Below are 23,472 nucleotides of genomic sequence, written 5' to 3' on the forward strand. Positions count from 1 at the left end.
GGTGCGGCCCACGTACTGGAGTCCACAAGGGCACTCCAGCACGTAGATGACAAAAGTTGTCTCACAGTTAATGTATTGTGAGATAGGAAAAACCAATTTATTCACTGTAGACCTAATATTAGTGACTGCTTTCTGAATAAAGTCACATGTTAAACAAACATTCTTATTACAACCATAACATCCTGGTTTTTTAGATGGTAACCAGGATTGGGCGTTCTTCTTTCCATTTTCTATTTGATCATTTTTATTATTTCTATTAGATCTCAAAACACTTGGTGCTAGTAAGTTTTTTAGGTTATTATTTTTCTTGTACACTACTATTGGAGTTTCATCCAGAACATTGCTCAAAATATTATCCTGATGCAGGATTTTATAGTTGTTAGTTATAATCCGTTTGATCAGATGAGATTTATTGTTATATTTTGAAATGTAAATGAGAGAATTATCAAAACCTTTTGATTTAGTAGAGTTATCAGATTGAGTTTTATTCTTTGAAACTAATAAATCACTTTGTTTTAATTTAGAAGCATGCTCTTTGGCTTCTTCTAACAGATCTGACGGATATCCTCTTTCAGAAAATTCCAATTGCATTTTATTGGCCTGTGTTTCATAGTCATTCTCAAGAGTACAATTCCTTTTAATCCTACATAATTGTCCCTTGGGGATATTTCTGATCCACGGTTTATAATGGCCGCTTTTGAAATGTAGATACGTATTAGAATCCACAGGCTTATTATAATTATTGGAAATAATTCTATTACTAGTTTCCTCTATCGTAAGGGTAATATCCAGGAAGTTTGCAGTGGAACAACTAAACTGATGAGTGAAAAATAAATTATAAGTGTTAGTGTTAAGAAAAGAAACAAATTCTGAGGCCAATTGAGCACCTCCATCCCAAATAATAAATAAATCGTCTATGTAACGGCCATAGAGCACCAGGTTCGCCCCATAGGGGCCACCCCAAATGAGGTCATCCTCCAACGCCCCCATATAAATGTTGGCGAAGCTAGGGGCAAACCTGGTGCCCATGGCCGTCCCAAGTATTTGTAAGTAATACACTGATTCAAACAAAAAATAATTGTGCGTAAGAATGAATAAAATCGCATCAATAATGAAATCAAGATGTCTCCCAGAGATCTCACCTTTCTTAGTCAAAGCTTCCTTAACTGCCTGTGCCCCACTCTGATGGGGAATATGTGTATACAATGATTGAACGTCCAGTGTCAGGAACCCCCAACCTGGACGCCAGATTATATTCTGAATCAAATTCAAAAAGTGCATGGTATCTCGTAGGTAAGATCTCTGCGAGACAACGCAATCCTGAAGATAGTGATCCACGTAATAAGACAAATTAGATGTGAGGGAACCAATACCAGAGATAATGGGACGCCCGGGGGGTGTAGTGAGGGATTTGTGAATCTTGGGTAAATAATAAAACACCGGTGTAATGGGGTGATGCATAAAAAGAAAGTTATGAACATCCTTAGTAATAACACCTTCCGATAATCCTTGACTCAACAGAATCTCAAATTCTTTTATATAAGAAATAGTGGGGTCTTTATCTAAGGTTCTATAGAACTTGGCATCTTGAAGTTGCCTAAGAGCTTCTGTATAGTAGTCCTCTCTATCCAGAATTACGACTCCTCCTCCCTTGTCCGCCGGTTTAATAACCACTGAGACATCATTTTGTAGGGAGAATAGAGCCTTTCTTTCTTGTAAAGATAAATTATTTCTCCCTAAATCTCTCCCAAGGGACTTGCTACACAATGTCTTAAACTCATCCAATGTTTTTTTATAAAATAATTGTATAGATGGACTCCTATGATGAACGGGATAGAATTCAGACTTATTCTTAAATTTGTTAGTACTTAACTTATTGTTAACATCATAAAGGGCTACAAGATCACAGTTTGTTGTATCCAAAACATTATTATCTCTCCACAGATCCTCTAGGATTTCTAACCCCCTATCATCACGTCTATCTAGACATATGGGGGAACCCTCTGTACATTTCCTATTCAGATTTTTAGATGCAAAAAACCTTTGGCGACATAAGGTTCTAATATATCTGTTTAGTTCAGTATATAGGTCAAACAAATTGGGATTTGTACTAGGAGCAAATGAGAGACCATCCTGGAGTTCCAGACTGCCATGAAGAATCCGAAGATACACAGGTTCTGTTTCAGCTTGACCTAGTGTGCCTTGTATCCTGACCTGTCTCTGTTATCAGTGTTTGACCCGGTTTGTTGTCTTCCGCACTCCTGACCTTTGACTTGTTAATGGGATTTGCATACGTATCTCTACCTGCCCTGAGCTCTGGCTTCCTTAAATGATTCTGTTGTCTTCTACTGCTCCAGACCTTGACCTGTTTAACCAGATAATGCATTAACAACCACAAAGCACAGCAGTTCACATGTAGATAAATGCATACATGAGAGAGCTACCCCTGGTACCTGAGTACAATTCCATTCATTAGGCTGCAATGGCTGTGGAAGTCTTTGCCTTGCTGCTGATCCCCGCTTTTGGACAGATAGTTATCAGGTTTTACTATGAACAGAGAAGATGGAGAGTTTCAAAGATTCTTTTTCCATAGTCCATAGAGTTGCCCTTCAGGCAATACTGCCAATCATACCTCTTTATCCCCAGGGTTATGTGATTATGCCTCCCCCCAAATCACACAATGTTGATACATGGCTCAGAACCACAATACATTGGCAATGCTTATTTCCAGGGGTAGGGAAGGAGTTTCTGCTCATTGCCAGGTGATATGGGTTTAAGACAATAGGGACCTTACTTAAGAAACAATGGACATGTGCTTCAGTTTGGAAGAGCTTATGGGTTAGTTAATTATGTGAAAAACGGTTAGCCGGATTTGGAAAGCGGCTTCCTCAGAGGGCTAGTCCTGGCTTGGCAGACTATCATCTATTAGGCATGATTACTGGTGCATGCATCCTTTCTGAAGCAAGACTGACTATAGATACGTAACCTGACATTATATTGTGCCTGCAGATAGTTCTCTTAGGAATGTTATTATATTTCCACAAGTACAGAAATTTTGGCAGTTTAAAAATTGACACAAATTGAAAAACAACCACTGGTGAGAGAGGCTCTCAGACAGGCTTAACTTTTACTATCTATTTGCCACAGTTTCTACCAGACTTTGCTACTGCAAGCCTACGCCCCAAGTCAGTTCTGTACTAGCTGAATAAGATGTATATAATTAATTTATTTTCACCTCTATATCATGTTGAGGCTATTACTATGAATCAAATGGGATTTAAGAAAAAAGAATAAATGAAAACTGCTAAATTATCATTACTTTTGCCTTACTAGAAGAAGGATTACTTCAATAGCCACTTGCTTTTAGTAAGGGGTGAATACATGGACTTCCTGTCAATGTGAACAGTATAGACTGCCATTCTTATAATGGGAGAATAATTTTCAAGCCTACTGCTAGTGTAAAAGGTGTCCAGAATCTAGGTTTGCCTTGTAAAAGCTCATAAGCGAAACGCGCGTTAGCGTTAGCTGAGCTTGCTGTTAATGCTTTATTAATAATACTTGTTAGCTGATTAAGTCCGAGGGATAAGTTATGCTTAATAAGAGACCTAGATTCCTTGATATACAGACAGCTCACTTAGCAATATAGCGGATGTATTAGTAGCAGTTATCAAAGGGACACTATATGGAAATACTGATACTACTTATTATAGTCACTCACTCATAATGAGCGATTACTAGGGGGCATCCCCTACATAACTAACTGTTATGTACTTGCCCTTAGATTTGCCCCCATTCAAGATGGCCGTGATTGTCTTATGAAGTTTCCATCTTGGATCTCTGTTATGAACTTGCCCTTACAATAGCCCTTATCCAAGATGGCCGGGACTGTCTCATGCAGATTCCATCTTGGATCTCATTTCCTGTTTTGGCCTAGAAAAGGCACTTCCTGTTATGAAGCCTTTGCTCGAGTATTGTGTTTGTGTCTGATCCAGATGCTTCCACAGTACCTTGCTCCCTTGTGATTTGGACTACAATTCCTTGATACTTCTACAAGACCTTTATCTTGTTGAGACTTTGGACATTTCTTGTTGGACTCTTGAGATTTATTTATATATCAAAATATATCCTGTTTATTTCAGAACTACTTGGCTATTGGGTTCCGTTTGTGATACCAGGAGTGTGACACTAACTCTATCCACTAAATGCTGAAAGGTCGTTATCTATATCTAGTAACGTGGAAAGGGGGATATGGTAAAAAAAAAGCTATTAGAGGGACACTATACATCTTTATTATAGATGGTACTTACCCATAAGGAATACATTCTAAGGGGCATATTTAATCTAGTTATTTTTACCAACTAATAGCTGAAATTACGCTACCTGTACCCAGTAACATAACTGAGTGAGACATTGTTACTGAATTTATAATCTAGTTCTTAAGAAGTCTGTAAACAGTAACAGGGTCCCCTCAGGGGGTGGTCCCGTTTATAATCTTGTGGACACACTGTATGTAGAATTATTAACCCTGTCACAAATGTATTAACGTACAGAGTATTAACCCAGATTAAAGAGGAAATATATAAAAAATACTCGTACAGATTAAAACAGAGACCTGCACACTAATACATTTTTCAGCATACTAATTTGATACCCAGAATTTAACAGCAAGACAGCAGGGTAGTTTACAACCTTTTAACTGATCTTTAAATCTGGAAAATTCATTACTTATTTCAACTTTTAATATTTCGCTTAAAAGTGTTTTTTAATGTTTACTTTAATAAAGCTATATATTTTTATACAATAATTATCTAGAAAATTAATTCTGACAAAAGAGTGCCCTTTCAACACTAGTTCTTTTTCTCTTTGTGTATAGCCAAGTATAATAGTTTAGGAGCACCTCCCCACATTTATGAAATTAATAAGAAATTCATCACTGTATAGGGGTTTAATACTTAGTGCAGTGAAGAAATATCTTTTTTGCGGAATCTAGAGCAAGATCAGACAAAGTTTCCTGGCATTAGTATGGATGTTATGTCTTGTCCACCAAGTTAGAGTCAAGAGTTGGGAGTTCATCATGGTCTGCCAGTTGGATGACTTGGATGTCCAGTTCAGTGGTCTATGATTTACTTTGATAGACTATGGCTCTCGAACTTGTTTCTGATGTTCCTACAGTGTTCTCCCAGTCTTACTTTCAAACTCCTTAATGTTCTTCCTATATATTGTTTGTTAAGGGGACACTGTAATAAATAAATCACTCCTCTGGTCTCACATGTAATTTTGTCCTTAATCTTAAATGTTCTTCCATTCTGATGTGATGTAAAACAGGTTTTGTAGTATGCCTGTTTGTATTCTTGCATGTGGAGCATTTGTTACAGTAGTAAATCAATTTGCCTAGAAGACCAATTGTATCAGGTATAGGGTCCGTTACCACAAACTTGTCAGAATACATTTATTCCTTTTTCCAACCACTAGTGACCGCACAGAAAAGTTATTTACGAGATATAACGCAAGTCCTTAGCTTACTTGACAGCACAGAGTGGGAAGATGATTACATTATGATGACATGCAATGTGATATCGCTGTATACTTCAAATCAGCATGATAAAGGCTGCTCCCACGTGGAGTACATCTTGTGAAGTAAATCATTGCTTGAGGTGCAACAGATTGATTTCCTGATAGAAGCAATTTGATTTATTTTAGACCATAGTTATTTCTGGTTCGACGGAGTGTGCTACAGACAGGTTTGCGGGACCGCAATGGGAATGAAGTTCGACCTGAGGTACAGAAACCTGTTTGTGGCACACTGGGAGAACTACACCATCTGGGCCAAAAACCTATTCCTTGAAAATATCATTATGTGGGGATGGTATATAGATGATGTGGTAGTCATATGAAAGGGCGATGTTGACATCCTCACAGATGTCAGGCGCCGTCCCTGCACAGTCAGGAAGTGCTGGGCGCCTTCCTGTGCTGCTCTATCGCGTCCCATTGCTAGGCAACGGTCGCTGGAGCATGCGCAGGTTCTCTTCGTCCTCGTTGCAAAGCAATGGGATGCTTGGCTCAGCTGATTCTGACTGCCAATCCCGCTGTCACCAATGAGAGGCCATCATTCATTATTTAAAGGAGGCTCTGGCACCATTCTGATGCCAGAGTATTAAGGTCCTCCTTTGCTCCAGCACTTATATCTGCATTCCTGCATTCTGATCAACCTTTTGGCTTTTGACTCAGCTCTCCTGACCCTGCTCTTGGAATCTCCTTTTTGGTATATTTTGGATCTTCTGGTTTGACCTCGGCATTCCCTGACTCTGTCTCAGTCTGCTCCATTGGTTCTCATCTTCCTGCACGGTTATGACCCGGATAGTACGACCTTGCTTACCTCTCCACCTCTCTGGTGGCTACCTGGGAGGGCCGCGACCTGTATGTCTCTGCTGCGAATTCCAAACCTTCTTGCGGGGGTCCCTGGTGAAGACCAGGAGCACATTTAATCTCTGTGCCTCCTGGATTAGCAGTGCCAATAACAGAAGGTGGGTGTATTCTCACAGCTAGCATGACAACTAAATGATTAGCATGATTAACCAAATCAATAACAACAAAGTAAATCTCAGGTTCACAACTACAATCAAGGAAAAGGTGGAATTTTTAGACCTAGAAATAACTTCTGAGAACAGAAAACTAAGTACTAAAACTTTATTAGGGGAGGTAAGAGGATCACCCAGCAGGAAAGTTGCGGCATCTAGCCCACATCCTACATGTAAGTTGAGCACCGCTCTGTGACTGTGTTTTTATCAGCAATGGAACACCTTTCAGTATGTATGCAGTACCACATCAATAGGATATGCTTTTAGAGACTGGACACACTGGATTTTGGACTGTGTTATTAGCCAATCCATGGGTCAGCTGTTTAGTATACCCGGTGTTGAACTGACCATTTATTGGGATTTTACCACAACACACCTGGACTCATAGATTTGTGTAGGTGGTATGTGTCTAACATTGAAACCAGCAATTGGACTATGCGTATTGACAGTTTTTTATGCCATTAACTTGTTTGTTGTATACTTGAATTGTGGCCAGAATATATTGTATTTATTGATCAACATTGTGAATAAATGTTGTATCCATTCTGATACAGGCTTAACACACTCACTCAATGGTAAGCAGAGCTCCAAGGGTATTGCCATCAATACCTAAGAGTTGTCAACCCAAAGGTCTTTGGAATGATGACCGACAAACATATTAATCCACTGTCTAGAGAAGAATGCTGCATGTATGATAGAATAGGGGGCATTGCTGAACACTTAGGCAGTCTTGCAATAATTCTAAGAATATTTGTATGTTTCTAAACTGCTTTTCTGCAGATTTGGGTCAAAATGTCCCAGTAGAACATTGATCTCCTGTGGCAGACAACTAGCATCTGTCAATGCAGATGCTTTGCTTTCTTTTTTACCAACTGACTCATAACAAACCAGCATCTGTTTTAGGGAGAATATAGATCAAACATGTAACTATATATATAAGAAAGTTAAATAGTATCTCTATACAGCGCTGACATATATACCTTATATTTTAACTACAGGTAATACCGATAGTCCACCAAAGGAGAACCAAGAAAATAAAAGAGCCACGGACTGATATCACAGTAAATACAGAAAAATACATACGTACTGACTTAATAATTAAACCCCATTTGTTTATCAAAACAATGATTGCTAAATTAGAGTGATATAATATCAAGCAGCTAAGCAATTCTGTAGCACCACTAACCATCATTAAAATGTATCACATAGCAGTGATACTTATCGTGTCTATAGAACATAATGGGCCTGATTCAAGTCCAGACATATGCCTGTTTGCATAACGTTTCTTGCATAATTTTGCGTGGATTCCTCATGCCCAGAAACTAAACTTATACAATTGCATTCAATCGCTTGGAATTCATATCCACACGTATCTGACACTTACGACTTGAGAAGCGGAAGGTGGCAGGAAAGGGGTTGACCAACGTAAGCCATGTACAGTAAGGGTGTGTTCACTGGGATGGGGCTAATTCAAATCCTGTGTTTTTAGTATGAATGTTTTCAGCTGTATCTTTTACACCTACTACAGGGCAGGTGTCAATGCCGGCTTATAGTGATGACTGGCACAGCATTGACTTTGTTGTCATGCATGCGTCTTAGTAGCTAGCACAGAACTACTGCACACATGGAATATTTATTGTCAATACGCATTGTATGCACCGTATGCATTCAAGTTATTTATTTTGTTACTTATTTTAAAATAATAGATGAAATATAAAAAAAACTCAAATATATGGATTAGATTAAAAAATATATAGTTACATATATAGTTACATTTGTTATTGTTTTTTTTGTAGTTGGTTGGTTATTATATTGTTACCAGTTGTTATTTTAATTTTCGATCATATAAAAATTATGTGCACTCTGAAACTGAATTCATTGTAAATGCACATGTAGTAACCACAGTGCAATTGCTCCTAAAAAATAATCCAGCCTGTATGTTGTCTACACACTGTACGTACTGTATATACAGAGCGTATTTCTACCCCTGTTCAAATCATAACTTATTTTAAGAAATGTTTGGATTTGAATACATTTGGAACTACACACAAGTCGCATACTCTTTTTAAACACGGAAAATATGCCAATTTTGCTTTGTGACTTGACTTGGGCTCAATGTATGTAATTTGATAGCAGGGCATTTCACCAGTAATATTACCTTATCTTTATAAACATACAGTCAGGTCCATAAATATTGGGACATCGACACAATTCTCATGTTTTGGGCTCTATACACCACCACAATGGATTCGAAATTAAACTAACAAGATGTGCTCTAACTGCAGACTTTCAGCTTTAATTTGAGAGAATTTACATCCAAATCAGGTGAACGGTGTAGGAATTACAACAGTTTCTATATGTGCCTCCTACTTTTTAAAGGGACCAAAAGTAATGGGACAATCGACTCAAAAGCTATTTCATACGCATTGTAGGCACCGTACGCATTCAAGTTAATTATTTTGTTACTTATTTTAAAATAATAGATGAAATATAAAAAAACCTCAAATATATGGATTAGATTAAATTGGGGGGCTATTCCCTCATGCTATGTGTGGGCTATTCCCTCATTATTTCATCATCAATTAAGCAGGTAAAAGGTCAGGAGTTGATTCTAGGTGTGACATTTGCATTTGGAATCTGTTGCTGTCGACTCTCAATATGAGATCCAAAGAGCTGTCACTATCAGTGAAGCAAGCCATCATTAGGCTGAAAAATCAAAACAAACCCATCAGAAATATGAGAATTGTGTCGATGTCCCAATATTTATGGATCTGACTGTACGTATTGCTCATCTGATCAGATGTATAAGATCCATTAATAAGCACACAATCCAGAAATACCTCTATTAGGTACTGTCACGTCCAAGAAGCAATGTCTTAGAGAGATCTGATACATATAGCGCTGCTAAGGAGTTCTGTTTTTACAGCTAAATGTCACAGTGGAAGTCTGTCTACCAAGTACCAGAACCTGATCTGTTTACACTGCAGAGCTTCTCATCCACTACATGTATAATAAGGACAAGATTGAATTATTACACATGACTCTTTATTAAATCAATTCGTGTATGCAAAACACATTATCATACCTCCCAACATTGCGGCTATTCAAATCGGAACAGATTTAAAGACCATATAATTGCTGAATGCATGCAGCACCCGTCCACTATCACTCTGCTTTACAGAGCAGCAGTGAATGGATTTCTACATAAAACCAAATATTTTGGCCCAATCAAAACAAAGCCCTCAAATTGGGACTGTCCCGCCTTAATCTGGACAGTTGAGAGGTATGCATTATAATCATAAAAATAATGTCTCCATTAAATACAATAAAGTTTACATTTACATTTTTAAAAACATTCTATTTTAAAAATGACAGATTATTAGAATAAATATTCTTATACACAGAAAATTAATGAACAAGTAAGTTTTCTTTATGGAGGGTGTATTTCAAATACATCATCAATAAATCATTATGTAGAGTACATCAAATCTTGTTAAACCTATGTATAATAAAAATAAAGATAAGTGCTCATAAAGTACAGCAAAAATCCAATATATAATTGAATATGTTGAGAAGCGAGAAAAAAAACAAAAGATTGAAAGAGGAAGCACAGATTAGATGTCTCTCAGATCTATATTCTCACTGAGGTCTTCTGGATCTAAAGATCTTAAATTAAAAATACAGAAAAGCTTGCCTTTGGCAAAGCTGCCTCTTCTAGATGTTTGTTTTTTAAGAAGCTCCTTTGTTCAAGAAACATATTTATTAAAGGACAAGTAGTATGCTTACTGTATTGTACTTTGCATTTACATTCAAACATGTAAATGACATAACTGGTTTGACATTTAATACAAATCAATATTTTAAATGTTGTCTTAGAACCTCTGAATCTAATATGACTATTTGAAATTAATTAATGCTTGGTATCTTTTGCGTATTTAAAGGTTCCTACTAGTTTGGGTGGTAATGAAAATGGTTTTAGTAAAAAAAAGAAAATCTCAGGGCCATTTAAGCATTAAAAAAAAATTAGAGCTAAGGTATTCTGGAGGTTATCTTTTTTAAATATTTTTTTATAATCAATACTTTTAAAGTTGATTTGCTATACATGAAACAAGGACAGGATCTAGTTTCAATATATTACAATTCTTCTTAATACTTTTAATTTAGTAAAACAGACCTATTATAATTTAAAATAAAGGCTATGGGCCTGAGTCATTAAAGAGAGCAACACTAAAAAGGAGTAAATTTGATCCTGGACAAAACCATGTTACAATGCAAGGGGTGCAAATTATTATTTTGCACATAAAGAAAATAATGTTTTTTTTCGTCATGTAGCACACAAATACTTGATAACTTTGTTTTTACACTGAAATTTAAAGTTGATCTAGGACATAATCTATCCCAACTATAAATCTGTCCCAACATTTTAAATTTACTTTCCCCTCCAATGCAACATGGTTTTGCAGAGGTGCAAAGTTACTCCTTTTTTTTTTGCTTTGTTCTCCTTAATGACTCAGGAGAGCGGGGATGCCAGCCTTATAGATTTATCTGGTACATTATCTTGAGATTGCAAAGATTTAGTTTGTAAAGGGATAAAATAGAATCCCTATATAGTTGACAGACTGTCTGTAATAATTATCTTTGGTAGCTTTTCTCCTCAAAGGCCTCAATAATTATTGTATTTTATTAATTAAATTATTTTAAAAAGGACATTTGCAGAACATTTTCTTTTTAATCTTTTAAGCTGTCCTTTGGTAATATTAACAAGTCTCTTCAATAGAGAGGGTGATATCCAAATAATTCATTGGTGATCAGTGATATTTGCTAGTGTATTTAAGATTAAAGGAATGTGAATGCATCCCTGTCCTAAATAAAACATAATTAGCAAATTCAATGTACATCAATGTACAATGTATAGCAATATACCATATACCATATAGCACCAAGTTTGCTGTGATCGAACCTTCCAAACCTGGTGCCCAATGCCTTGCCAACAATCTGTAAATAATAGACAGTTATATAAAAAATAATTGACAAAATTAATCCTGTGGATCTGTAATTAAAATGTAATTCACTACAGAAAGACCATCTTTGTGAAGATACTGTTTTGTATATAGTGCTTGTATTTCGGAACAATATTTAGTCTTATATACATTGGTTAAAAAAGATTTTAGCACCAATTGATCATAGATATTATTTTATTTTTAATAACTAATAACTCTGCAATCTAGGCTACTTTCTAAACATACACCCCTCCGTAAAATCAACTGTTAGTTATGAAGGGTGGAGTCAGAGGCAAAACAGTTATTCGCCGCATAGCAAAGTTTGGGTAAGGGCCTGGTAATACTGCTGTAACCTCCTGGATACCCTCTCTGCTCTGAAAAATAGTGAGTATTATCTTCTGAGCATGTGCATATGGCGAATGCTCCGCTCAGAAGGGGACTCTGCTCTGCTATTTTCCAAGCTGAATGGTAGACTCAGGTGATGAAGGGCCTCAGGACTGAGGGGAGTCTCCTGTAGGGGCCACAGAGAGCGGGAATGCCAGCATTGCGAGGCTCCCCTTATTTTCGGGCCCATGGCGGCCACACCCCCTGGACCGCCACAGGTTTCGTCACTGGTATTGGAGAATTTAGAATTTCCTTGTTCCTTACGCATTGTGGGCCTGAGTGATTAAGGAGAGCAAAGCATAAAAAAGGAGTAACTCTGCACATAGACAAAACCATGTTACATTGGAGTGGGAGGTAAATTTAAAATGTGGGAACAGATTGATAGTTGGGGTAGGGCATGTCCTAGATCATCTTTAAATTTCAGTGTAAAAATAAAGCTATCAAGTATTTGTGTGCTAGATGAAAAAAAAGCTACTATTTTACTTATGTACAAAATAATAAACTAATTTGCACCCCTAGCATTCTAACATGGTTTGTCCCAGAGAACATTTACTCCTTTTTTTGCCTTACTTTCCTTAATGACTCAAGCCCTGTGTGTCTACAGCAAGTATTGGAAGGCGGTGGCTGCAGGGGATTATGTACTAACAAAATGCAGATAAATAACAATAATATCAATAAATACATTTCCATTATTTGTCTAGCTTAACCTTGATCGATCAAAGGCAATTTTGGATTGATTGCTATGGGCTACTGACCCTTTGGAACTTTGTTAGTAAATAACTTAATGAGCCAGATCTAACAAATTTTAAGGATAACAATTAAGCCATGTACGAAATTACCAGTAAGACAAAGTATTACAGAGTTGATGCAGATGAGAGCCTTGAGAGGGCTAGCAACACCTGGCAAAGTGTTAGAACATATTTTGACAATATTGTTGGACACAAAATAGATTTGTCTGGTTGTAATTAATTCTGTATAATTAATAATTCTGCTAAACTCTATTTACCTTTTTCATTTTATTTTATTTCCAGTCCAGCTGCCATCTGGGCAAGTCTTTCCTGGCGTGAAGAAGTCAATGTCTTTGCCTTCAAATTCTTTAAGGACTGGTAATAATTTATCACCGTTAATCATCTCCAAAACTCAGAGTCACTCTTTGTATTCTTTCCTACCGGTCCTAAGAAGAGAGCCTCTAAGGACAACACGCGTTCTCCCTGCCATCCCAAGTCAGAAGGGACACAATGCAACAGAAAGCCTTATGAAATCCCCAAACAAATTGGATACTAATGACTAGTCAAACATCAATAGCCATTACTACAGAGATTCCTGCTGTGTATTTTATGTATGTTCTACTGTGTGTAGGGTTTGTAAGACAAGCATCATGTGAGTAATTTGTACATTCTTTATGGAGGATTATGAACATGAACTAGGTTTTTGCTAATTTTTTTAAAAAAAGAGGTAATCATTTTTATAAGTTGTTATTTTGTGATCTTCCATGCCAAAAAACATGACAAATTGTTGGAGAGGAAACTTTACAAGCAAAGAAATTATTCAATTATATATGAAATTAAATGTTTTTTTTTACTCACTGTTTGCTTCGATTGTGTCTAATAAAAAGGAAAATATGCAAAGAATGAACAATAATGTGTATTATTAAGGAAAATTAGAAGTGTCCTTAATATAGTAAATTTATAATGCCATGCAGCTGATCTCCTGGACAATGCAGGTGAGACTGAGAGGCCCCCCAAAGGTTTAGGATTTAGATAGAGTAAAATTTTAGATGCATTTTAACCCTATTTATTATAATATAAAACATAAATGATGCAAGGTTATCCAAAATAACTCCCTTATATCTTCCATGTTACTTTTTACCTTTCCCTTATTTGTTTGCTTTCTCTGTTCCCATGTGTCCCTATCTTCATTGCAGGTATCCATCTCTCTCCCTCCCTACCTGCTTTTCCCTGTGCCACATATCCTGCTTATCTTGCTTCTACCACACTCCTTGATCCTCTCTATCTATCCCTGTTCCTGCTCCTATTATTCCCTTTATTATCACACTGCAGTCACCTTCATCACACTGCACTCTTCTTCATCACACTATGCCCAATCCTTCATCACACTGTGCTCCCTTCTTCATCGCACTGTGCCCCCTCCATTACACTGTGCATCCTCATTCATCACACTATGCCCTCATTTATGACACTGTGCCTCTTGACACAGATTAATATTTCACCAAGAAGTATCATCTCTGTGACACAATAAAGGGGACTCGATACACACTACAGGTTCTTCTGACGATTATCGTTCAGCCTGACATCGCATTAGTGTGTACTCTGTAATGATGAACGATTATGATCTAGTGATCTGATCTGATATGATCTGATATGAACATTAATTACTAAATCCAAATTGTTGTGAAGCAGTAAATTGTATGCATATACAGCCTCATTTATAGTTCATCACATTTTGCGTTCCAAATATATGCAGAAAGACTGTGTTACAAAAAAAGCATACTCACTGTTGTGTCGCATGGCTCAGATATGCCCAACTCCAAACCAGAGAATTTCTGTGTACAAATGTGTAAATTTGTGCCTAATTATTTCTTAGAGATACAACTTGGCAATGTTATCAGTTAATGCGCAAGTCACATTATCTATTTGTTCACAATGTAATGTAATGAAACATCATGTACACAAGAGAGAATAGTGTCTTGACAGTGTTGTCAATAAATGCTAAAGTCGTATTTTCTATATAACATATAATTAATGTGATATATCAGCCGCGATGCTGGAGGGGTAAAACAGAAGAAGCTGCATAGTGCTGCTGACTGTCATCATCACCCATATATTTACACCAGGGGGTAAATGTATCAAGGTCCAATTTTGCAAATCCAGCGATTTTCTCGGGAGAGTTGAAACTCGCAGATGTATGAAGTTGAGATTTCATGCAAAATCGCTAGAGTCGTACTTCTGTCAAAATCGCTATTTGCAAAATTACCAGAGATCAAACTCCCGACTGTTTGCCACTGCAGCTATACAACTCTCAAATGTATGAAGCTGCGATTGAGCAAACTCAGGAGAGTTTGCTTTCAAACATGCCAGACACAACACGCTGCTTGATAGTAGCGTGTTCTATAAACACATCACTGTTACCAGGGGCGCACCCAGGGGGGGTTTCCTAGTCCCCAGAAACCCCTGTCCTACCTGGGATGCTGTATGATTACAGTGGTTGGCCCCTCTCCCGGGACCAGAAACTACTGCTTGTAGCTTGGGAGGATCGTCTCCCAGTCAGTCCCCTGCTGTGTGAGCACAGCTCTCTGCCGGCAGTTTGGCCTCGCTCCTTCCTCCCACACAGCCAGCATGGGTGTTGTTATGCAGGAGACAGCAGAAGAAGGTAAGAGTGTGTGTGTGTGTGTGTGTGTGTGTGTGTGTGTATGACAGCTTACATGTATGCAGGGCCGGTGCTAGGGTCCATGGCGCCCCAGGCTTTTTTACAAAATCGGCGCCTTAAAGAGGCGCCCCCCCCCCCCCCCGCAAAAATCGGCGCCCTCCTCCCCCCTCACGCCGTCTTTCCTTACCTTGTCTCACCACCGCCGCCTCTCTGCTCCGTCTCCTCCCCTCCACTCACTGACTAGTGAGTGGAGGGGAGGAGACGGAGCAGAGAGGCGGCGGTGGTAAGCAATAGCCTCTTCCCCCCTCCCCGTGCATCTGAATGCTGTGCGGCGGCTGTGACAGGTATGGTCAGCGGTCGCTGCACAGTTTTAAAGTCATTTACCATTCTGTGGCGCCCTCCAGGCGCCCTCCAGAGCCCGGCGCCCTAGGCAAGTGCCTAACCTTGCCTAATGGGAGCGCCGGGCCTGCATGTATGTGTGTTTGATCCTGTGTGTGTTTGTGTATGTGTGTCAGTCTGAGTTTGTCTGTGGATATGGCAGTTTGATCCTGTGTGTGTGTGTTTGTGTATATGTGAGTCTGTGTATATGGCAATTTACATATCTGTGTTTGATCCTGTGTGTGTTTGTGTATGTGTGTGTCTGTGTTTGTCTGTGTATATGACAGCTTACATGTCTGTGTTTTATCCTGTCTGTGTTTGTCTGTGCTTATCTGTGTATATGGCAGTTTACATGTCTGTGTGTTTGATCCTGTGTTTGTTTGTGTATGTGTGTGTCTGTGCTTAACTGTGTATGTGGCAGTTTACATGTCTACGTGTTTGTGTACATGTGAGTCTGTGCTTGTCTGTGTATGGGACAATTTACATGTTTGTATGTTTGACCCGATGTGTGTTTGTAGCCACGCCCCTACACATGCTGGTCACGCCCACTGGTATCGTGGCGTGGAAACCCCCCTCATCGAATCCTGCGTTTGCCCCTGGTTACACTGCCTGTCAGTGTAAAAACTGTAAAGAATAGATTCATGCTTAACCCTAGTGCTGCCGGACTACTGCTGGTTCCGTGAAAATCGGGTAAAATTTTTGCGTGAGGTCCGCCCGATTTTCATGGAACCAGCACTAGACAAACCAGCCGGGGTTGGAGGCACTATAGCAGGGGGGACACGCGGCAGGGGTCCCCCTGCCATAATGACTTACAAACCCCAGGCTGTTCAGCGCTGGACTGGATTCCCTAGGGAGTGGGGTCCGCCGAAAAAACAAGTGGGCCCCCCCTATGGACACCCAGCCCAGTGCTGATAGCACTAGGGCTCTTCCTACACCCCTGTGTGGTGGGTGTAGGGTAATAACGGCACATAAATGGTTAAAAAAACAAACGGCTTACCATTTTGTTTTGTGGAACTACAAGTCCCAGCCATCCAGGTTGCCCTAAATAGTGTGGGCATGCTGCTACTTGTATAACTACAAGCACCAGCATACCCATGGCAGCCAGGGCATGTTGGCACTTGGAGAACCACAAGTGCCAACATGCCCTGACACCCACGGCTGGCTGGGACCTGTAGTTCCACAAAAGAAAATGTTTACAAAACCACCACACCCTCATTAAAACCACTAGGATTTATTAAAAATAATAAACTCACAATAAACACAGTAAACACCCTCATTGATACCACATATTTTTATTAAAAATAATAAATTCCCTGATACTCACCAATGAAGTTTTCTCCTTTTGTCAGCAGCTTTCAATCCAAAAATGGCTGTCCAAAATAAATTTACATCCAAAGTCCGGCTTGCCCCTGTCCCAAAGTTATTTGTACTTCCAAAAGTCCGGCTTGACAAAGTCCAAAACAAATTTGTAATTCCCACAGTCCGGCGGCTTGCCCCTGTTCCAAAGTTATTTGTACTTCCAAAAAAGTCCTGCTTGAAATTTCTTCAATTCTTCTGCCATGGGGGGGTCCATTGTTGATTGAAGTCTTCTGTTCTTCACCCAGGGGGTGGCCTATATTTATAATTCCCACGATTCTTCTGTCTTGATTGCAGAAAAATAACAAATGGGCAAACAGCTCCTAGCTAGCTATAAAAGTATAGGACCAATTCAGAGCCAGTCTAAAAATCATGTCCTTTTGTGCAGTGAAAATAGCCATGTACGCCTCCTCACAGCAAGAAACACCTCTAAAAATGTGCTACCTCCATCGCTTCATCATATTTTTAATAATCATGCTCTGCAAATAAAAATCTTTTTTGCACTGCTCCACAAAACATCCACCTACTCTGTATATTGCAAGTAGTGCTCTCACACCAAAATAGAACAGAAAAGTAACCAGTGCCAAAGGACAAGATGTATAGTCTCACCGATAGCAAAGAAGCCCACAACCTTGTGTCACACATCGTACCAGTTAACCATTCATTCTGGTCTCTGTTCATACCTGTTTCCCTTGGTTTTCACTCCCTGTATTCACTTGCTGGTCTGAATTGAGCATGCGCATGCCTGGTCTTTTCAAAACTTCCTGCATTCACTTGATCGGTTAATTGCCTGTCAGTCCTGTCTATTTAAAGCACCTGCCTCCCTACTAAGGTGCCAGATCTTCAGGTCTCCTTACCTGTTAGGATGCCTACTCCTCTGGCTCCTGTTTATTGCTTCCACCTCGCTATTCATTCAGCAACCACGCTGCAGATCATTGCACATCACCTCTGATCCTGTTCAGCGCTTCACCATCCTGCAGCCTGTTGCTCTCCTGTGTACTTCTGTATCACCTCCACATTCAAGACACTGCTGCCACTCTGCAGATCATTGTGCATCACCTCTGATCCTGCTCCAGGGCTTCCAGCTCATCAGGACCTCAGCGCTTCACCATCCTGCAGCCTGTTGCTCTCCTGTATACTTCAGTATCACCTCCATAGTCAAGATGCTGCTGCCACTGTGCAGATCATTGAGCATCACTTCTGATCCTGCTCCAGGGCTTCCAGCTCACCAGAAACTCAGTGCTTCACCATCCTGCAGCCTTGCTCTTTTGTGCATACCTGGCTCACCTTCTCTGCTGTCTAGACGCTGCTGTCTCTCTGCTGCCTGTTGTGCCTCTCCTCCGATCCTACTCCAGGGCCATCCTGTTCCCCAGAACCTTGGTGCAGCAGCAACCCATAGACTGTTGCTCTCTGTTGTTATCTAGAACTACCACTTACCTGTTGGACCTGGCACAGCGCTCTAACATATCCATATTGCTACCTTTATCTTCTGTCCATGCATCTAGTCTCACTCATTGCCCCCCTAGAGAACAGTGACCTGCAGTTAGAGAGCCGCTAAGTCCATATTCCCTTGCGATGATCCCTGGTGAAAACCTCTCTTCTGTTAGACTCCGACTCCTCACCTCTCTGGGGGTAGTATCCACCTGTGCAAACTTCGAGACCCATCCTGAATCTCTGACACCTAGCTTCTGAGATTCATATAGTTCACAATCAAGTTTTTCCGATGCTTAATCCTTGAAGCTCTAGTGTAAAATCAAAAAGAATATAATAGTGTACACCGTGTGGTAAGTAGATTGCTTTTTAGTAATGAAAATCACTACCTAGTGTTAATAATATAAATGTTTTGGACAATCTCACACCCTTGTCCACCATTGTTTGTTAGGCACATCGAAGCTGAAGTCTAAAAGTTCATCAGGTTCCAGGATCACAGTGCCTCTTGGGTTGTCTCTTTTCGTTATATCATTTGTGTTCCAAAAGATGAAGAAAACATAGCCATATTGTATACTGTGTAGTAAGGAAGGGCAATATGAAGTCTAAGTGCTATTGCACTCACCTATGCAGAAATACTTACACAAATTGAGGCACATGGTTTGTCAATATATAACTTGCGCTGGGCAGCGTGTATCCTTCATAAGTGTAGGGAAAACATTATTTACTATTTTTAGTTACCAGTTTTGTATGAGTTGTTGAAGCAACTCTATTTGGGAAGTTGGTGAATCACACTAATTTGGCTTCAAGGGTGTATAGGATGTGCTATAGAGGCTAAAAAGAGTAATTTACAAGAATTGCAGGCTATGCTTCTGTGTTCAAGTATCAACATGCAGGGAGAACTTTTACAGTAACCACTCAGGGGAGAGCTGGCTAACTTTAGCCCAGGGGGCCAAGACTCAACTCAGCAGCCTATTAGGAGCATTTTAAAGGGAAAAAAATGCAGGTGGCTTAGTTACCCAGCCCAAGGTAGTCCACTATGGGACTGGCCCACCTTCCCCCCAGCACAACTTGCCCCTGTCACTATTACAAGATGAACTCATGGAGGACAACAAAAGAGAAGAAAAACTAACATAGCAGAGACATTACACATCCACAATTTCAGAAACGGCGCCACCTACTGTCCCTCCAGTATAGTCTATAGAGTAATAATATGCCTATAGTTGTTGCTATACTCCAACACCCCTTCTCAACAGTTAACGCTTAGTCCACTAGACCCATTTTCCTTCATAGCTTCTTTCCGCAGGTAGTGGCTTTGTAAGTTCAACTTTGTCATCTGTGTTACACTTGACTTTGGAAATCCATTTGTAGTCTATGGCTTTTCTCTCTGCCTTTACTTTGTATGAGAGACATACAGCGGCTTTCGCTTATTTTCCCTTATTGAATGCCCTACTTTGTCCTCTAGATTTGACTGTGCATTCTCATTCATGGTGCCTGATTTCAAATTGAACTTAGTCATTGCTGGATCAGCTGATGGTATGACATTGTTTGTCAGGTCCTGCTTATGCCATTTCTGTATGTTTTCCAGGTACCTGTGCCACATGTGAATGCAATTATTATGTCTGTGTGTCTTAGTTTCACCTGGTTCTCTGCGACTCTGTCACCGTTTTTCCATCCAGGATAATACACTTGTCAACGTGGAATCTGACAGTGAGTTCTTTAGACGCCAAATGCCTTACAGGCAATAGTCTGCCTTCCAACCTAGGAACATATAGCACATCCTTTACTGGTACTGCCAGATTGTTCCCCTTTATATTGGAGCACATTGGTAAACCGTGACCAATTCCTTCAATGCTGATGCTACTTCCATCTGCAAGATAGATTATCTCTTGTTCTGTGAGAAATTTTCTATGACTCATCATGTGACTTGTTGTTCCCAAATCTATGTACCAACTATGCAATAGATGACCTTCTCCACTGATTTGTGTCCTTTTGTAAATATTTATCTGTTACTCTGCTTTCCATATTGAGCACTGTTTCTTCAAGTGTGCTTTATTCTTGCTTCTAAATCATGCTCTCGTTTCCTTATTGTGTGACTCTACATTTACGGCTTTAAGGGCCATTTAAGGTTCAAAAAGTTACATCGACTTCAGCAAATATGCAGTATTAATGGAATGAACACAGTGGGCATGATGCATTACGGGGCGTATCTGCCGATTTTGAGCATATCGTGCGCAAAAACCCCACTGCGTGTGCCCAGAACAGGGAGTCAAGTATGCAAAAGAGTGAGAAACAAATGAATAAGTAGTCAAAGTACATGCGTATACGAGCGCAAACACGACTTACGACACCCTGAAAGGGGCGTGTGATGGGCGGTCACCACTGTGAACTACTCAAAGTAGGCGTTTACGTCAGGCTACATATGACTTATACTCTGGTGTATGCAGCAATTTGAGTAAAACCATGTACAACACACCAGCTAGAGGTCAAGTCCAAAGCTATAGCGGCAGCGTGGAATACAGCTCTATCACTCCCGTCCCCTGATCCCACAGCTGACCATACACCTGCATACACTTCTCTCATAACAAACCATTATAAAAGATTTACTGATGTACACATTTACAATTGTTGGGAGTTTAAAGTGGTCGTTGTGAAAGATTATCTATATATATATGCCTAGTGGCGTGTGTTAGTCTGTCTGTGTGTGTGTGTGGAAAAAATAAAACCAAGCTGCAGCGCCACCTGCTGGGCGGAGTTATACACTGACCTACTAAATTCTTAGTGTGTGTGGGAAAAAAAATTCAGAAAGGGCTGAAATTTGGTATACTAAGATGTTTTTAATTTGTTAATTTAATTTGTTAATTGTTAAAAGTGTTTATAAAGATTTAAAAAAAATATATATATATTTCTTGAAGGAGAAGTGACAGTTGGGAGTGGTTGGTGGTTGCCGGGGGTGACAGAGCGAGAGGAGTGTGATACTCAGGACCGCTGAGAGAGATCCCTTTGTCTGGATAGACATCTGGATAGATGTGGCGATAAAGATGAAGGATGAGGTGATGGAGAAGAATGATGAGGTGGTGACATGTGGACAAAACCACGTTAAAAAAGGGCGCTTACGCCGGGAAGTAATGCTCTTCCCCTGAGGAGGCCTGGGCTATGGCCCAAATGCATGACAAGAACCTTTTTAACACCTTAAGTAGCTTGATTTGACTAGAATGCATGAGTATCATGCACGGGTTAACTTGTATATAATAGTTATCAAATTTATTTATTATCTGTTTTTTTGTGCCTTGAGAGGTATGCCTTATGATTTTATTTTTAAATGTCTAAACTGTATTTGGGGTTTTTTGGAGCCATATTAACAATGCTTATCTATTTGCAAATGTTGGGCTGATACATTAAAGCTCTTAACTTCTTATTTCAGTCTCCTGGACAAAACCATGTTACAATGCAAGGGGTGCAAATTAGGATTTTGTTTTGCACATAAGTTAAACACTGACTGTTTTTTCATGTAGCACACAAATACTTGATAGCTTATTTGTACACTGAAATTTAAAGTTGATATTTGTGTGCTACATGAAAAAACAGTCAGTATTTAACTTATGTGCAAAACAGAATACTAATTTGCACCCCTTGCATTGTAACATGGTTTTGTCCAGGAGACTGAAATAAGAAGTTTCTCAAGTTAAGATCCTTAATGAATCAGGCCCGTTGTTATGTGCCTGTTGAATAGTTTTTCACATGCTCCACTGCATTGTTTTTAATTTTATTATTTTTATTTTTTGTGGTTTGCCTGTGGATCTGTATTTATTTTTTTTGTCTCTAAAAATGTTTGTGATTGTGTGTTGCAAGTCCTCATATATTTTTATTATTATTATTTCCCCACCCCCTTTCCCTTCAAACTAATAAGGCTAATTGATTTTCATTTTTTCCAGGACTTTTTTTTTTTTCGTGTTCTCTTTTTGGAACCCTCATCCATTTTTTTTTGCCAGGTATGTCTGCTCTGTGTACCTGTTTTTAAGGTAATTATTCTAATCAATCTGTTGTAAATGTCACTATTTTAAGTATATTAGATACAAAACATAGGCTTGGTTTGAGAATAATTATAAGTGTATTCATTTTTTAAACACAAAATAAATCAAATACACTGTGGAATTAGTGGCGCTATATAAATAAATGGTGATGATGATGAATACACATCAGATATAATAATAAAAAAATAAAGACAAGTAAATTCACTATTTTTCTTTTTTCTGGAGGTTTTGTGGCTTTTTTTTACCTGGGTTCTGGTCACCCGTGTTGTGGAAGGCTCGTGATGTGGAAGGCTCGTGATGTGGAAGGCTCGTGTTGTGAAAGGCTCGTGATGTGGAAGGCTCGTGATGTGGAAGGCTCGTGATGTGGAAGGCTCGTGATGTGGAAGGCTCGTGATGTGGAAGGCTCGTGATGTGGCTGGCTCGTGATGTGGAAGGCTCGTGATGTGGAAGGCTCGTGATGTGGAAGGCTCGTGATGTGGAAGGCTCGTGATGTGGAAGGCTCGTGTTGTGGAAGGCTCGTGATGTGGAAGGCTCGTGATGTGGAAGGCTCGTGATGTGGCTGGCTCGTGATGTGGAAGGCTCGTGATGTGGAAGGCTCGTGATGTGGAAGGCTCGTGATGTGGAAGGCTCGTGATGTGGAAGGCTCGTGATGTGGAAGGCTCGTGATGTGGAAGGCTCGTGATGTGGCTGGCTCGTGATGTGGAAGGCTCGTGATGTGGAAGGCTTGGGAGAAGAAGCAGAGATCATTGGGTCAGCAGGGGGTGACTGAGAGTATACCAGAGGGTGGCCAGGAGTGTAGGCAGGAAAGTAGGGAGAGGAGGCAGGAGGATAGACATAGTCAGGCTTACCACAATTCTTGAATGCAAAAATGTTTTTCAGGATTCCAAAACAAATGCTCCTGAAGTCACAAAATGGTAGGATGATGAA

General features: G+C 39.6%; 1 protein-coding gene across 1 annotated transcript in view; it reads left to right on the forward strand.

Annotated features, from left to right (window-relative positions):
- ANKRD55 (ankyrin repeat domain 55) overlaps nt 1-14,283 on the forward strand; it is a 148,493-nt gene extending 134,210 nt beyond the window's left edge. The window contains exon 11 of the mRNA XM_075183403.1: nt 12,994-14,283. Within this exon, the coding sequence (XP_075039504.1) occupies nt 12,994-13,253 (260 nt within the window). The 3' untranslated portion in view covers nt 13,254-14,283. The remainder of the gene's footprint in view (nt 1-12,993) is intronic.
- Nucleotides 14,284-23,472: the final 9,189 nt, after the last annotated feature.

The sequence above is a fragment of the Mixophyes fleayi genome, chromosome 1 (assembly GCF_038048845.1).
Source record: "Mixophyes fleayi isolate aMixFle1 chromosome 1, aMixFle1.hap1, whole genome shotgun sequence".
Taxonomy (NCBI): Eukaryota; Metazoa; Chordata; class Amphibia; order Anura; family Limnodynastidae; genus Mixophyes; species Mixophyes fleayi.